The 17,761-nt window shown below is 33.7% G+C and overlaps 1 protein-coding gene across 5 annotated transcripts in view; it reads left to right on the forward strand.

Moving 5' to 3' along the window:
- slc12a5a (solute carrier family 12 member 5a) overlaps positions 1 to 17,761 on the forward strand; it is a 137,981-nt gene that overhangs the window by 95,664 nt on the left and 24,556 nt on the right. For all 5 annotated transcript variants that reach the window (XM_042759097.1, XM_042759098.1, XM_042759093.1 and 2 more), the window contains one exon: positions 12,124 to 12,270. In XM_042759097.1, coding sequence (XP_042615031.1) covers positions 12,124 to 12,270 — 147 coding nt within the window. The remainder of the gene's footprint in view (positions 1 to 12,123; positions 12,271 to 17,761) is intronic.

The following is a 17,761-nucleotide window of genomic DNA, read 5'->3' on the forward strand; positions in this document are numbered from 1 at the left end:
AAAATCTAACAATGTTTGCAGTTCAGTTGTGGTGTAGAAATGCTGTGTTACTGCAACTGCTTGTGTTGATTGGTTGGAAGCAGATATTTCAGTCTTACAGCATTGATATAGGCTGATTACATGCATAAAATGTTATTGTTCTCCTGAAGGATGACATAAGATGAGCTATCAAGTAGTTTTTGATGTTTCAGGCGGTGACGTGGTCGTTACAGTTGCCATATGCTCTCTGTGGACCAAAAGCCAACACACGCTACATGAACACACACACACACACACACACACACACACACAGAGTCACAGGAAAATGCTAATTTATGTCAAGCTGTAAGGGACGGGGGCACAGAGCAGTTATTTGTGCAATTTCTGAATATGCTGGCGTACACACAGTAATCCGTGTTGGGCTGACAGTGATAGTCGCTGCCCTTTTCCTTCCCCTGCCATTGCTGTGGTTTTTAATAATTCACCCCGTCTGAACTAAGTCACATTAACACTGTCAGCTCCTGTTTGGGCAGCCAAGCGAGAGAAGACTATTAGAAGCTCCTTGCTTTTCTCCTCTGCTCTTCTGCCTCTCTGCCATCAGTTATCAGTTCGTTTGTCAATCCTGATGCACTTGTGTTCATAAACAGAATGAACATATTCATGTCAGAGTCATGTTTTGAGAAAATAATTTTTTGCTTAAAATCAAGCCTGTTTTTTTTTCTGACCTTTTTGTTTTTTTTTTGTATTGCAACATTATTTTTATGACAATTAAACACATTTTCCCCCATAGCAAAAGAATCTCATTAGTGTAGTGAGAAACTGTCAACATGTTTATAGCAGCTCTCTGAATAATAACATCTGCTTTAATGACATAGACATTTGAGGAAAACTCAATCACACCCTTGAGTACTGATGTTTTTTACTGCCAGAGGACTGCAAGAACACAGTAAGAAAGAAATACATATTTTTATTCAGCAAGGATACATTAACTTGATCGAAAGTGACAGTAAAGACATTTATAATGTTGCAAAAGATTCTATTTCAAATCAATGCTGCTCCTTGGAATGTTCTAGTCATCAAAGAATCCTGAAAATAAAATGTATCACAATTTCCACAGAAATCTGTAGCAGCACAACTGTTTTCAACATTGATAATAATCAGAAATGTTTCTTGAGCAGCAAATCAGCATATTAGAATGATTTCTGAAGATCATGTGACACTGAAGACTGGAGTAATGATGCTGAAAATTCAGCTTTGATCACAGAAATAAATTACATTTTACAATATATTACAATAGAGAACAGTTCTTTTAAATTGTAATAATGTTTCACAGTATTACTGTTTTTACTGTATTTTTAAACTAATAAATGCAGCCTTGGTGAGCAGAAGAGGCTCCTTTTAAAAATGTAAAAACACCAAACATTTGAACCGTAGACTGTTTTAAATGCTAATTTTTAGCCATACTGTGTAAATTAGTAAATGCAATGTCTTAAATATGGATATTTAAGAGTTACAGAGATTAAAAACCTAATACTCAAGAATAAAATAAAACCAAACCTATTTAAATTAAAATAAAATAATAAAAAAAGAAAAAAGTGTGAGGGATACATTTCAACACCAAGTTTTAAATCTCATGCTATTTCAAACCTGTATGACTTTCATTTAATTTATATTTTGATACATCTCAGTGTTTAAAGTCAAACATTTTTTTTTTTTTTCATAAAACATAAAGAAACAGAACAGTGAATGAAATTCTAGGGCTAATTCTAGTTGGGATGTAATAATTTTGAACTATTTGCAAATAATATTTTAAAATATGCCCACTTGCACTTTTATTTGCATGCTTAATATGTTGAAATCAAACCTTTTCTTGTCTCATCACATTTATTTAGGTATTACATGAATTGCGTAAATGATACCATATTTTAATTTCAGAATGGCCATATTTGAAGAAAAAAGCAGAGTATTCTGGATATTACTGTTGTTTTACATTTCTATCATAAAACAGTTGTCAAATATTACATGTAAAACAGTAAACCCCGCCTACTTTGATTTGATTGGTCATCTCAATCATTTTCATCAACGACCAGCTTTCACACAACACAAAAAAATTACTACTAATAAATCTTTTTCACATCAAAAAAAAAAAAAACTTCAAAAAATATCATAAAATTTTGGGGACAACAATTCAACAACTAATTATTATGTCTATTGTCGTTACAGCCCTGCTTCAGAATATCTACTTTTGGGTGTCACAGAAAAAATAGCAAGTGATGCCATGACTTTTATTTTTGGGTGGACTGTCTCTTTAAATTCAGACACTTTTCAGGCTTTCAAAAGATTAGTTGTTGAAAACTGCTCTGTCATTCCTAAAGAGCAACCCATTATCTACCAGTTTCACATGTTGTCACTGCAGCTGGGCAGGTGGTGCTGTCCGCGGTGCTTTTATAGCCGGAGCAGCTGTCAATATCCGCAGTGGGAGCGAGACACCTGAGGCTCACAGTCAGGGTCCTCCGACGGCCGTCCCAGGAGCCCGCTGGGCATCTGCACTCCACTGCCTTTACCTGAGATTCTCGCCGGCTGGAAGCAGCCTGTGGGAAATCATAAACACACACACACACACTCACACACAGGACGAATGAGGTTTGATGATGCACCTGCTCCAGCTTGAGTCTGATGGAGTCTGTTGGCTGCTGAGGAGTGACCGCTGCCAAACGCTGTTGATTCAGGCGTTTCACACTCGCTCGACACGCCACCGCAGCCTCCATAATGAGAACTCTTTTCAGCCCACATGGTGTCAACATGACACTTTCGACTAAATGACACACGCTGAGCCTGCCAGAGACAGAAATATCTCATGCAAATAAAGTACCATTGCAATATCATGGTATTCTTTGAAGTAACTTGGAGTAACATGTAAATGCTGATAATGTTAATAGCATATGTGACCATGGACCACAAAACCAATCTTAAGGGTCAATTTTTGGAAATTGAGATTTATACATCATATGAAATCTGAACTATTTGAAAATCTGGAATCTGAGGATTCTAAAAAAAAAAAAATCTAAATATTGAGAAAATCGCCCTTAAAGTTGTCAAAATGGTGTTCTTAGCAATGCATATTATTAGTCAAAAATTAAGTTTTTATATATTTACGGTAGGAAATTGACAAAATATCTTCATGGTACATGATCTTTACTTAATATCCTAATGATTTTTGGCATAAAAGAAAAATCTATAATTTTGACCCATACAATGTATTTTTGGCTATTGCTACAAATATACCCCAGCGACTTAAGACTGCTTTTGTGTTCCAGGGTAACATATATGAATATGGTAATCATACCATGATATGCTACACAAAACTTTCTGACATAATGCTAGGGTGTTGCCAGGGTGTTGCTATGCAGTTGCTGAAGTATTCGGGGTGTTTGCTAGCACTGTTGATGCTGTTAACTTAAATTAAAACAGTTCAAAATCATTTTTGTTAATTGAAATAAAGATGAAATAAAATATAAATATTGTATGAAAAACTAAAACTTAAAATAGGGTGTTGCTATGCAGGTATTCAGGGTGTTTGAAAGCAGCATTGTTGTTGTTAACTAAAATTAGAACAATTTTAAAAAAAAATTGTTAATTGAAATAAAGCTGAAATAAAATTTTATGAAAAACGAAAACTAAAAATAGGATGTTGCCAGGGTGTTGCTATGCGGTTGCTAAGGTATTTAGGGCGTTTGCTAGCAGTGTTGTTGTTAACTAAAACTAAAACAATAAAAAAATCAGTTTTGTTCATTAAAATAAAGCTGAAATGAAGAAAATATAAATATTAGATTAAAACACAGAAATATATATATATATAAAAAAATCCATATAAAAAAAATAAACTGACAAAACTCATAACAAACCTAAACTAAAATTAAAATGAAAACTGAATTTACAAATAAAAACTATGCTGCAACAGCATATAAATAATACTAAAATAACATTGTTCTGCTGTCATCACTAGGTGGTTGTTTATTAGCCAAACCCTAAAAGATGTTGTGATTGGATGCCAGGGTATTGCTGTGTGGTTGCTATGGGATTCTGATTGGTTGTTAGTGCATTTCTGCTGGTGGCCCGGTGGCATAAACTGCTTTGATTAGTCTTAAAAAGTTAGAGATGTCATTTTTTTTCTACTTAACTGGTCATAACTTTTTAAAATCAGTTCCAAAAAAGTTGACTGCTGTAATTTGAATTGAAAAGTAAGACTGGTTACCTCTTGGCTACCTGCTAGTTGGTCAAACTAGTTCTTACGACACAGTCTTAACATATTGACTATGTTTATGCAACTGGCCCCTGGCTGGTTGCCTGATAATTTCTTATAAGTTGAAAGAGTCTCAAAATTCGTGTCTCACGTTCCTCCATCAGTATACTGTAAGTTTGTGGATGTTTTTTTCTAATCACTTGTTTTAGTAACCAATAGTAAGACAAAGACAATAATATTTTGTTCTCTTTGGTGGCTAAATGACGTTGTTGTGCGGGTCTAAACTTCCAGAATCTGACAGAGGATTGTGTTGGTAATCTTTAGGAGGTGAAGAGTGCTTCATTATATTCTCATCGTTCTCAGAGGTTTAAGTGTGCCGATCTGTTCTGACTGCAGTGGGTACGGCAGGTTGTCTTCAGGTTCATGGCGTCCCTGTTGGAGTTCTGTTGGATAAATATGTTCCTGCAGTTCAACTGAGCACAACCTCAAACTTTTAATGAGAAAAAACTTTCCTTTATTGATTTTTGTTAGGGTCAGTCTTCATGTTGAGGCCTATTCCCAGCAGCGCATTCACTTGCACACGTGAAATTCATCTGACAGAATAAGGGATTTCTTTTTGTCCTACAGGTTAATAAGACTGGCAAAGAAGAAAAGCCAGCAGAAATCTTCTGAAATGCAATTGTTGACAAAACATTAAAGTTAATCAAATATTTGATGAAAACAAAATTATTTTCTGCGTAAAAGAATGCAAAAACATTTTGTAAAATATTATGTTATGTTATGTTATGTTATGTTATGTTATGTTATGTTATGTTATGTTATATGTTGTTATGTTGTTTTGTTGTTATGTTGTTATGTTATGTTATGTTATGTTATGTTATGTTATGTTATATGTTGTTATGTTGTTTTGTTGTTATGTTGTTATGTTATGTTATGTTATGTTATGTTATGTTATGTTATGTTATATGTTGTTTATGTTGTTTTTGTTTTTATTTTGTTATGTTTTGTTAGGTTATGTTATGTTATGTTTATGTTATGTTATATGTTGTTATGTTGTTTTGTTGTTATGTTATGTTATGTTATGTTATGTTATGTTATGTTATGTTATATGTTGTTATGTTATGTTATATGTTGTTATGTTGTTTTGTTGTTATGTTATGTTTGTTATGTTGTTATGTTATATGTTGTTATGTTGTTTTGTTGTTATGTTGTTATGTTATGTTATGTTATATGTTGTTATGTTGTTATGTTATGTTTGTTATGTTGTTATGTTATGTTTGTTATGTTATGTTATGTTTATATCATGTTATGTTATGTTTATGTCATGTTGTTATGTTATGTTATGTTATGTTATGTTATATGTTATGTTGTTTTGTTGTTATGTTGTTATGTTATGTTATGTTATATGTTGTTATGTTGTTATGTTATGTTTGTTATGTTATGTTATGTTTATGTCATGTTGTTATGTTATGTTATGTTATGTTATGTTATGTTATGTTATGTTATGTTATGTTTATGTTTATGTTTATTTCATGTGATGTTATGTTTATGTGATGTGATGTGATGTTATGTTATGTTTATGTTTATGTTTATTTCATGTTACGTTATGTTATGTTATGTTATGTTTATGTTTATGTTTATTTCATGTGATGTTATGTGATGTGATGTGATGTGATGTGATGTGTTGTGATGTTATGTTATGTGATGTGATGTGATGTGATGTGATGTTATGTTATGTTATGTTATGTTATGTTTATGTTTATGTTTATTTCATGTGATGTTATGTGATGTGATGTGATGTGATGTGATGTGATGTTATGTTATGTTATGTTTATGTTTATGTTTATGTTTATGTTTATTTCATGTGATGTTATGTTATGTTATGTTATGTTATGTTATCTTATGTTATGTTATGTTGTGTTGTGTTATTCATTATTTAAAAATAGCAAAAAAAAGTCAAAAACAAATAATAAAATATACAATACAAAAATATACAAATAGAATAATGCACATTATTCATAAAAAACTGTATAGCACAGTGATACTAAAATAACACTGCTACAAATGAATGGACTTTTGATAAAAGAAATATTAGGTTAAATATTATAAAATATTTCATATATAATATATTTATTATTGTTGTTGTTGTTTCTTATTATTTTCTTTATATGTTTTTATATTACTAAATAATTCATTATTATTTTTTTTATCATAATGTCATTTTCAGTACTGCTGTGATTGTTTTACCAGCAGCTCTGCTGATAATAATATACAGTAATTTCTCGTGAAGTTGAAGAGCGTCTGGAAGACTGTTCTGTGTCTGGGTCTTGTTTCGTTAATTATATGTCTGATATTGAATCTCGACCCCAAACTCCAGCTCAGCCAGCGTTTCTGTGGCGACAGCATGTTTTTATCACTAACTGCTGACTGGACCCGTCTCACTCACTCCTCGCCTCATGAGCTGCAAACTCTCAGAATTAGAGTGATGCAATGAAAGTGGATGAGGGAGGAGGTTTTGTTAGTCTTTTTGTTGTGTTTTGCTGTTAATCATGGATGCTCAGGCAGGGAATGGAGTGGAACAGGTTTTCAGAAAGCACAGCTGTACTGTTATTTGAGAAGTGAAGGGTAATCTTAGCTTGACACACATTTCCTGAATGAAACCTATACAGTAGCAGCCTTGACCATTCTGTACATCACTGTGTTTCATTTCAGTTGTCATTTAGCAAAAGAAAGCACTCTAATATATGTAATATGATATATGAGTCGTTTATAATGAAAAACTCGCCACCATGATGCTAGGATGCACTGGGTGATTTGCCAGGGCACTGATATGTGGTTGCTAAGGTATTCTGAATGGTTGCTAGGTGTCAGGTTGGTAAGATCCAAGTATCTAACCTGAAATCTATGATATTGTGCCTTTTTTTTTTTTTTTTTTGCCTGTTTTATATTCCATTTTCAATATCTTCCGTAAGCAATAGTAAAAGTGATGCTAACCTTAACAAACACCAAATACAATAGTACAGTTATTTATACTTTTGTAATTTATAGTTAATAATATTAACATTTAACATACTGTTACATGCCACAAAATGAATGTTTTAATAAAGATGAATATAATAAAAATATTTACTAAATATTAGCGTCCTGTAACATACGCTACATAATAATTGTTTTAATAAATATGAACATAATAAATATTTAATAAATATAAAGATTTTGTTACATAATGCATAATGGATATTCTAATAAATTTGAATGCAATAATAACTATTTAACAAATATTAACATACTGTTACATAGCTACTACATTATTATTTTTTTTATAAATATGAACAGTAAATATTTAACAAATATTAATGTATTGTTACATTTTACATAATGAATGTTTTAATACATTTTAATATAATTAATATTTAATAAATATTAACATACCGTTACATACTGTGTAATAGATGTTTTAATAAATATGAACATAATTATAACTATTAATAAATATTAATAATAACAAATATTAACATACTGTTACATACTTTTTATACACTATATACACTGCATAGGCCAGCCTATATCTAATGTTTATATATATATATATATATATATATATATATATATATATATATATATATATTCTTTGTGTTTTGTGTGGTTGTGTGTGATAAATAACATTTTAATTTGATTTAAACTCATTTGAGTTCTGGTTCTGGCAGTGTGGCTCTGGCTCTTGGTGTCCAGTTTTATGCAAATTCTGTCATGGAATGAATAAATATGCAGAAATAATTCTTTCACTGTCATCAAGTCAAAAGCTGGAAAAACGATTGCGAGAAAGAAGGACATTATTGAGATGCAAGCTCAGGCAAACACTGCGGGGCACAGACAGTAAATCTGATTAATATTCATCAGACATCAGGCAAGAGGTGCTGCACATTAGCATGGATAGAAGAATGTCAAAATGACAAAGAAGATCTGCTTTCCTCCGCCTGGATTCACTGTAGCGTTCAGGAGGAGTGCTGCTCGTGGGTCTGGAGGAGATGCACCTCATGTGGAGGGAATGAGGGACTCCTTTAAGAAGAACACTGCTGGTCAGCGTTATTAGCATTAACTAAAACTAAATAATTTTCATGACTTAAATATTAACTGAAATATAATAAAATCTAAAAATAATACATAAAATCCAAGGCAACATTTGTCATTTAGTTTAAGCTGAAGTACTAAAATAACTAAAACTAAAAAGTAAAACTTAAAAAAAACTTTGTAGACAAAAAAGAAAAGAAAAACAACTCTATCTATAGATAGATAGAAAAGTCTATCTATCTATTTTTTTCCTTTAGTTTAAGATGAAGTACTAAAAATAACTAAAATAACTAAAACAAATAAACAAACTAAAAACTAAAACTTAAAAATTTGTAGACATAAAAAAGAAAAGAAAAACAACAAAATTTCTACAACTTTCAATTTAAAATGAAAACAGAAAATAAAATCTAAAAAACTTTGTGGCTCGAATTATTGAATTATTATTACTACTATTATTATTATTATTATATTTTTCAGTAATTTTTAAATTATTATAATTTTATTATTATTTATTCAGTTATTATTAATTACATTATTACATTATTACAATTATTTTGAAAATGTTAAGTATTAAAAATTATTTTAATTTAATTTTGTTTTATATATGCATATTTCATAAAAAGCGTAATTCTTAATTATTGCATGTTTATTTTTATATGTGTGAGGTTCACTTAATTTGGGACCTGTTTTGACGTGATGCATAACGCCACATTATATTAGATTACATTAATACTGAAATTAATCCTTGCTTCAGAAATCAAATTATCCCACACAGAATTGCGTATTTACATGGCTGATATTGAATTTAATGGCATGCATTATTCAGGCCTTCTTATTTATTTCAGGTTAATTAAATTAAAAGTCTTGTTTCCCAGTTTGCCAACTGCTGTCACTTTGAGCATACGGATGACTTGTTCTGGTATGTGTGTGTGTGTGCGTGTGTGTGTGTGTGTGTGTGTGTGTGTGTGTGTGTGTGTGTGTGTGTGTGTGTGTGTGTGTGTGTGTGTGTGTGTGTGTGAGTGTGAGAGAGAGAGTGTGTTTCCCATCTGAAGGGCTCTATTCTCAGTCTGTTATGAAGGTTAAAAATATGCCGGAGGGAAGCATCTTCTCTCTCTGCGGTTCTCATTGTCTTTGCTCCTTTTAGCATGTCAGATTGTCTCCCAAATATAATAGTTAGCAACAATTACTGTAATTAACTCTAATTTATAAAACATATAGTTCTGGCCGTAGATTCTAACTGCATGAGTCATATTCATAGCCGCTGTAAGACATCAGATATAAACGCATGTGTGCTCAGTTGGATGTCCATATATCTGTGCCATGTACCATGGTATTTACATGGTACTTCAAAGATTAACATGTTCAAAAAGAACTACATGCTAAGAAGCTAATCATCTATATTATTTGCCGCAATACTTCCAGATTTTTCCATTTGATTTTACTGTGGCTACTGTTAAGAATAGTGTTAGTTTTGAATAATGCATGCACTTTTTATGTTTTGCCTTCAGAATTATGAGTTTTATCAGCTGCACTATAGAACCGGTTCAGAAAATCCCACACTGAAGAAGGGATCTGAGTCATTTAGGGACCAAAAAACACATAGCAACCACCCAGAAGAGAACACCTTAGCAACCACATATCAACAGCCTGGCACAGTAACACTCAATATTTCCTTCAGAAAATGTCAAAGTCTGTTTGCACACTGTCCTTATGGTATTTACAGTAAAGTGAGTTTGTGAACGCTGCTCAGTTATTCAGTGCATGTTTTCAGGTCTGAACTCCACAGAGTCACGAGGGATTCACTCAGATGCCCATTAAATCACATTTAATCAACTGTGTGAATTGAAAAGTGCTTTCACAAGCCCTTGAGACTGTGTGTGTGTGTGTGTGTGTGTGTGTGTGTGTGTGTGTGTGTGTGTGTGTGTGTGTGTGTGTGTGTGTGTGTGGTCATCCTGTACCTTGTAGTGCTGTCATCCGCTGTGGATCTTTCCAGCCTGCTGAACTGACTTTTCCTGTCTGACCTTTTTTGGTAGCTGGGATAATTGCATTTTATTGACGATGTCCTTGAACAGGGACGGGACGTATTTGAGTGTTTCTGGATGCCGCGTTGATGGACATGCACACGGACACACACTCACTCACCATTTATCCAGCTGGCAGACCTTTACTCACTGTGTGTTAGTAATTACTGGCCATCCACACACACACACACACACACACACACACTTTCTCTCTGAATATCAAAATGGCTCTTACTGATCTTTGAAAGCCCTTGAAATATGCACTACACACAGTAAACACAATGACAGTGAATGTTTATTGGCAGGGAGAGAAGGGTCATGTGTTTATACTGATTTGCAGTTGTGTTGATCACAGTGTTTAAACTGCATTGCTGCACCGTATGTGACTCATAATATATATTATAAAAGTAACTGGATATTTACTTTTTCTGAAGTAAATGTGAGTGGTGTTTGCTCATGCAGAACTCACAGCCATGATGTTAGCGTTATGTATGTTTGATAAGGTGTTCTGTGTGGTTGCTAGTGTGTTCTGAATAGTTTATAGGGTGTTATTTGTGGTAGCTAGGGTGTTCTGAATAGTTGCTAGGGTGTTCAGGGTTGTTGCTATGGTGTTCTGGTTGGTTGCTAGGATGTTCTGAACGTTTGCTTGGGTGTTGTAAGTGGTTTTGATGTTCTGAATGGTTTATAGGGTGTTCTTTGTGGTTGCTAGGGTGTTCTGAATAGTTGCTAGGGTGTTCTGGTTGGTTGCTAGGGTCTTGTAAGTGGTTATGATGTTCTGAATGGTTTATAGGGTGCTCTTTGTGGTTGCCAGGGTGTTCTGAATAGTTGGTAGGGTGTTCAGGGTTGTTGCTATGGTGTTCTGGTTGGTTGCTAGGATGTTCTGAACGTTTGCTTGGGTGTTGTAAGTGGTTATGATGTTCTGAATGGTTTATAGGGTGCTCTTTGTGGTTGCTTGGGTGTTCTGAATAGTTGCTAGGGTGTTCTGGTTGGTTGCTAGGGTCTTGTAAGTGGTTATGATGTTCTGAATGGTTTATAGGGTGTTCTTTGTTGTTGCCAGGGTGTTCTAAATAGTTGCTAGGGTGTTCTGTGTGATTACTAGGATGTTCTGAGTGGTTGCTAAGGTGTTCCAAGCAGTTGTTCTTAATCTCAGGTGAAAAATCTCTGTAATATTCTGTTTTTTAGGTATGACTCTGGTCCATTTTTTTTATTGCCCAAGCTCATCTGATGACTTAGTAAAGTAACAGCTAACAATCGCATTCATGTCTGGAGCACAGGAGATTTAAAGTGTTCCCAGACATCTTGACCAATGACTTGCCATTTCCATAATTTGTGATTACCAGACAAGGATTTTTAAAAATCATTTTATTGATATTGCATTTAAAAAGAGCCATTTCTAGCCTACTAAAACTTTTAGAATGGAGCATAACTTAAGCTCTCTCAGACTATATAGATTTCTGTGAATTCTTACATTTTAATTGTTATGCATTAATATTATCCTGGTTTGGAGTTCAAGTTTAATATTGCATGATATTTCCAGGTTTTTCATGGACTCACTATCTTTCTCTCTTTTTATCAGAACATCAACAGTTGCATTATTGCTTTTACAGCCGAGAGAGCAGAGCATGTTTTATGTTTGCTTAACAGAGAAATGAAAACATGAACCTGATCAACAGAACAGATCTAATCAGATATTGATGTTGTACTAATAGACTGCTGTGTGTGTGTGTGTGTGTGTGTGTGTGTGTGTGTGTGTGTGTGTGTGTGTGTGTGTGTGTGTGTGTGTGTGTGTGTGTGTGTGTGTGTTGCCAGGCTCCGCGGATGGGAACGCTGATGGGCGTCTACCTGCCCTGCCTGCAGAACATCCTGGGTGTGATTCTGTTTCTCAGGATGACGTGGATGGTGGGCATCGGCGGCGTCATTGAGGCCTTCATCATCGTGCTCATGTGCTGCTCCACGGTCAGTCACACATTTCTATGCAATAGAAATCTGAGATGAAAATGGACTTAACTTTAATGAAAATGGCACACTTTGAAACATCTAAATGGTCTTTAAATTACGCTTCATTTTTGTTATGCAAAACATAATTAATATAGTAATTAGTTGTTTTTGTTAATATTTTGAATTAGCTTTTGTTTTTATAGTTTTAATTTAATTTTTATTTTTATTTTTTGTTATGTGCCAGTTTGTCATTTTTATTAGTGTTTGTTTTTTTAATTAGCTTTTATTTTAATATTTTCAGTTTTTATTTTAATTTTATTTACATTTTTAGTACTTTTATTTGCCAGCCTGTGATTTTTATTAGTTTTTGTTTTTAAATAATATTTCTAAATAGTTTTTTTTTTTTCAGCTTTAGTTAGTTTTAGTTTAGTTTAGTACTTTTTTGTTTCATTTCAGTGTCTAGTACTTCAACTTCAACTTATTTTGAAATTTTTGGTTGTTTACATTTTTGTTTATTTTTTATTTATTTATTTATTTTTTGGTTTGTAATCTAATATTTATATTTTATTTTATTTCAGCTTCATGTCAATTAACAAAATGTTTTAATTTTAGTTAGCAATAACAATACTGCTTTTGATTCTGGGTTGCATTGTCCCTATAAATTGACAAATTATTTTCAACTTGAATATAATTGCAACATATAAACTAAACAATTAAGATATCACTCTGCCACATGCACACAGCTGATGCAAGTGTCTTATGTCCCACATTTGCATGCCATTACATTCTCAAAGACCTGCTGATTAGCACGCATGTGTTTCGTCCGTGTGCAGGCCTCCTGTTGCCTGCACACATGCACTTCAGCATGCTAGGTTTGGATGTGCAACCTAGATTCTCCAGCACCCGTGGAAGTGCTATTTTTATCATGAGCTCAGGCATCTCACTATTTTCTATTTCTTCATCTCTCTTTCACTCTTTCTCACATACACATCCTCTGGTTGAGTTTGAAATAACATACTACAATACTACTCTCGTAGTGTGAGATGCATTAAAATAGCTAGTATACACACATCCACACTGAGGTTAAATCACATGCAGATCTTAAAGGAATACTCCACCCAAAAATAAAAATGACTCACCATCAGGCCATCCAAGATGTAGATGAGTTAGTTTTTTCATTGGAACAGATTTGGGAAAAATTAACATTACATCACTTGCTAACCAATTGATCCTCTGCAGTGAATGGGTGCCGTCAATATGAGTCCAAACAGCTGATAAAAACATCACAATAATCCACAAGTAATCCACAGCACTCCAGTACATCAGTTAACATCCAGTGAAGCCAAAAACTGTGTTTGTAAGAGACAAATCCATTATTAAGATGTTTTTAACTTCAAACGAGTCCTCTATCAATCGTCCTGCTGCAGGTATTTAGGTCAGCATGCTGTTTTATCTGAATACACTGTGTGTGTTGACATGCATAGTGTATTCTGATTGTCTAATAAACTGACAGCAGTTAATAAGCTGTTGGAAACTGTATTTATGATCAGGGCTTATATAATGTGCTCACTAAATGTGTGTAAATCTCTCTACATTTGATGTCAAGAGGGGAGAAAAATATAATAATTTCAAAATGTCATAAACAGTTTTGATAGGTTTAATAGTTTTAGCATTTCGTTTCGCATGCACGCACACCGATGCACAGAACAGCCTGTAGGATGTCACCCAGTTGTCATTGTAGGCCATCTTTCTTTCTTTTCTTATGTCTCTCTAGTTGCTCTAGTGACATTTTTAGTCTTGTTTTAAAGGATTTCATTGCCTCAATATGAAAATATGAAAGTAGCTAAAAAAAAAAGTATGATCAGACTTTTTAGGACTTTTTTTTTTGCATTGCATTGCATTATTTTCATGACATTTAAAGGGATAGTTCACCCAAAAATTTAAATTCTGTCATCATTTACTCACCCTCACGTCATTCCAAACCTGTACGAGTTTCTTTCTTCTGTTGAACACAAGAAATTTTGAAGACTGTTGGTAACCAAACATTCAAAATATCAAAAAGTTCTTTGTTTTTTTATGCAAAACATAATATAGTAATTCGTTTCTTTTTTATTGATATTTTAAATTAGCTTTTATTTTTATATTTTCAGAGTGCTAATTGTAATTTTTAGTAATTTTATTATGTGCTTTTGCAAGTTTTAATAGTTTTGTTAAATATATATCTCTATTTTTTTTTATTTCAGTTAGTAATTTGTTTAGTAATTGTTTTGTTTGTTTTATTTTATTTCAGCTTTATTTCAAAGAACAAAAGATATTTTAAATAATTTTAGTTAATGACACTTTTGTCACTGGGTTGCACTGCTCTTAACAGGTTTAGTGAGATTCATAACATACATGATATAAGTTCTGAAACTCATAAAATGCAACAGGCAGATAAATTGACAGCAGTGTTGCTTTATGAATACATTAAAACCTGAAGTTTCTTACATGTTTTAAAACCCAAGCACGTTATGTGAAAAGCCACAGCCATCAGAGACACTAAGAGATAATGAAGGCTTTACAAAATCCTTTAAATCAAGGCCTCAGAGACGTTTCTGCAGATGTGCATGAAAACATGACTAGATGACGTTTGCTTGGTGCATCTCAGTGACTTCCAGTCCATCTGAGCAAACGCCTTTGAAAACTGTGTGTGTGATTTATCTGCCTGTCCACACCGTCAGCAGAATCGACAGCGGTTCAGGGTGGCGTGAGCGACACCTCAACATCCGCCTGCGCTTTCTGAATGAGCGAATATATGCATCATAATTAGAAGTAGCGAGACGCTATCGATGTCATCTGAAACTACCAGCTCACTGCCAGGCGCCTGTCGCTTGCTTTTCATTGCGTTCATTCTCTCATGGCAACAGATGGAGAGGAGGAGAGAACGCTGATTCTTTCATCCATCACAGAGATGGAGACGCTCGCGTCTTTAAGACAGACTGAAGACGTTAGAAATGCAGAAATGATTCATTAAAGGACAAACAACAGCATTGATCCACTTTATAAATAGTCGGCAGGCACAGAAATATTGACAGGCGGATGACAGACAGTGCTTTGGGTATTTATGGATCGTGACGATGTGAAATTATTAAATTATTCATGGGAATGTATTAATACATGAATATGAATTGACTGTTGTGTATTCAGTGATGTAGATGAAATCAAATTAACACTGAAACAGTGGCTCCGTTCCAAAACCTAACGAGAATTGGCCAAATTCTAAGGCAGTCCCAGAATGCATTGCTCAATCTCAATCGACAATGGAAGCCAAAAAGAGAGAAATGTTGATTATACAACCATATGAGGTTCAATTTCCACACTCAGATCTTTGTGCAAAAGAAAAAATGCACGTTTCCCTCCATTTCTACTCTTGTGTTTCCTGAGCTCAGCTGTATTAAATTCAATTTCTGATGTGTCATTCGATTATGTAAATTCCTCCTCTCCAGGGGCCAAATATTGCCGGCACTCAGTTGCTGAGTAACAGTGAGGAGACACACACCTTGAACTGCGAAACTTACTAACAAATAAATAATTTGAGTTTTTGTGTGTACAGTACCATGCAAAAGATTTTATTCAGCAAGGATGCATTAAATTGATCAAAAATGACAGTAAATGCATTTATAAAGTTAAAAATTTTCTTCGTTTTAATTAAATCGTTTTAATTATTTTTATTTTATTAAATATTATTTATTTTTAAAGGTTATGGGCCTCGTTTATGAAACAAAACAAAAAAACTGGAAAAAAAATCTTGCTAAAATTTAGACTGATTGTACAACATTCTTATGTAAATTATTGCATTTAACTGAATTGAGTGATTTACACAGAAGTTTGTTCTTCTCATGTTTCATCTCCATATTAGATGTTCATTAGCATAAATGAAAATAAAATACTGCAGAATAAAATGATAACTCTGTGTTATGAATCCCTCATGTAAATGTCAACTACGCAATATGTAATCTGGGCCATTTATTCATTCGATATTGTTTTCTAAACCTTTCGGTTGGTTGTCATAGTATCTGTCTCATATTATTGGCTCACTCCACTGAAGGCAGATGGTGTGATTGGCTGGGGAAACTAGTTCAAGCAGCCGGTGCCCTTCATCGTCCAATCAGAGGCTTCAGCCAGCATGTGATTAGCATATGGAGTTATGTGATGATATGACGAGCGTTTCTGAATTGTCAGTGGACTTGTGTGTGTGTTTGTGTGGGTGGAAATGGACCAGATCTCACATGAGTCTCAGTTATTGTCAAGATAAAACACTTAGCATCAATCAGAGAGAAAACTGCTGATCATACACTGATTCAAGTCTAATTCAACACACAGTGTATTGCTCAGAGGTTGTTCATAGCTCATCTATCTGGGCTCATTTATGTTTCATTTAAGCATCAACTTTGTCTCAGATGTATCTCCTGAGAGTACTGGGGTGTTTTTCTCAGGAGAAACATTTGAGAAGGAGGAGACGTCTTTATTCGCTCTCTATTTAAAGCTGTTATGTAATAATTCACACAGTGGATCGGAAATGATTTTGCTTTGCACAGTTTTGTATGTATGTGTAAGCGTCTGTCACATCTCTCTGACAGTGACGTATGTGTTCACACATTTCCAAGGCAATCAGCCCCAAGATGTCTGGTACATTACAGTGATTTTAACAGAATTAAAGGGTGTTTATAGACAAATAATGAGAAACACAAAAAACAGGTTCGTCTGAAAACGATTCTTTCATCTAGTAATATAGAGTAGAATCTTTCTTTCTCTCTTTCTCTATTGATTGAAACACTCATTTGTTTCTGTCTGTATGTTTCATGTCACTTTCTAAAGAAGTGTCAGTCTGACGGCATCAGCTCGTTCCCTTTCCTCCAAAATAGATGCATTTGCATTTCTGGAGATAGCTCAGTGCTGCTTTAAAGATGGCTTTAATCTCAAGGACGTTTTACAATTGCTTTGGCTCAGTGCAGCGCTATAAGGAGACATCTCATCCTTTAAGGAGACAGAAGAGGTTTCAAACAAGATCAGATTTATTCTGGTACTTTCAGTTCTACTAAATTGCTTTAATCAAGGCGATCTGACACAACTATAGATCAACATTAAACACCTTCCTGCTTTCACAGTCTCCCGCTTTATCTCCAGATCTATCTATCTATCTATCTATCTATCTATCTATCTATCTATCTATCTATCTATCTATCTATCTATCTATCCATCCAAGTGAATCAGATGTTGATTCACTGAATCAATCAGAGTAGTTAGTTGATTCAGTGAAGGATTCATCAGACTGATTCAAACTTTTAACTTCTGTGAGTCTTTTTGAATGATTCATTTAAAAGAACCTGTTAATGGGAATCATTTCCTCACGAATCAGAATCTCTGTCTGTCTATCATCCATCCATCTATCCATCGATCTGATGCCAAAGTAATGAAACCTAGAGTTCAGTAAGTAAATCAGATGTTGATTCACTGAATCAGAGTAGTT

This window comes from Cyprinus carpio, chromosome A6, assembly GCF_018340385.1.
Source record: "Cyprinus carpio isolate SPL01 chromosome A6, ASM1834038v1, whole genome shotgun sequence".
NCBI classification, from domain to species: Eukaryota; Metazoa; Chordata; class Actinopteri; order Cypriniformes; family Cyprinidae; genus Cyprinus; species Cyprinus carpio.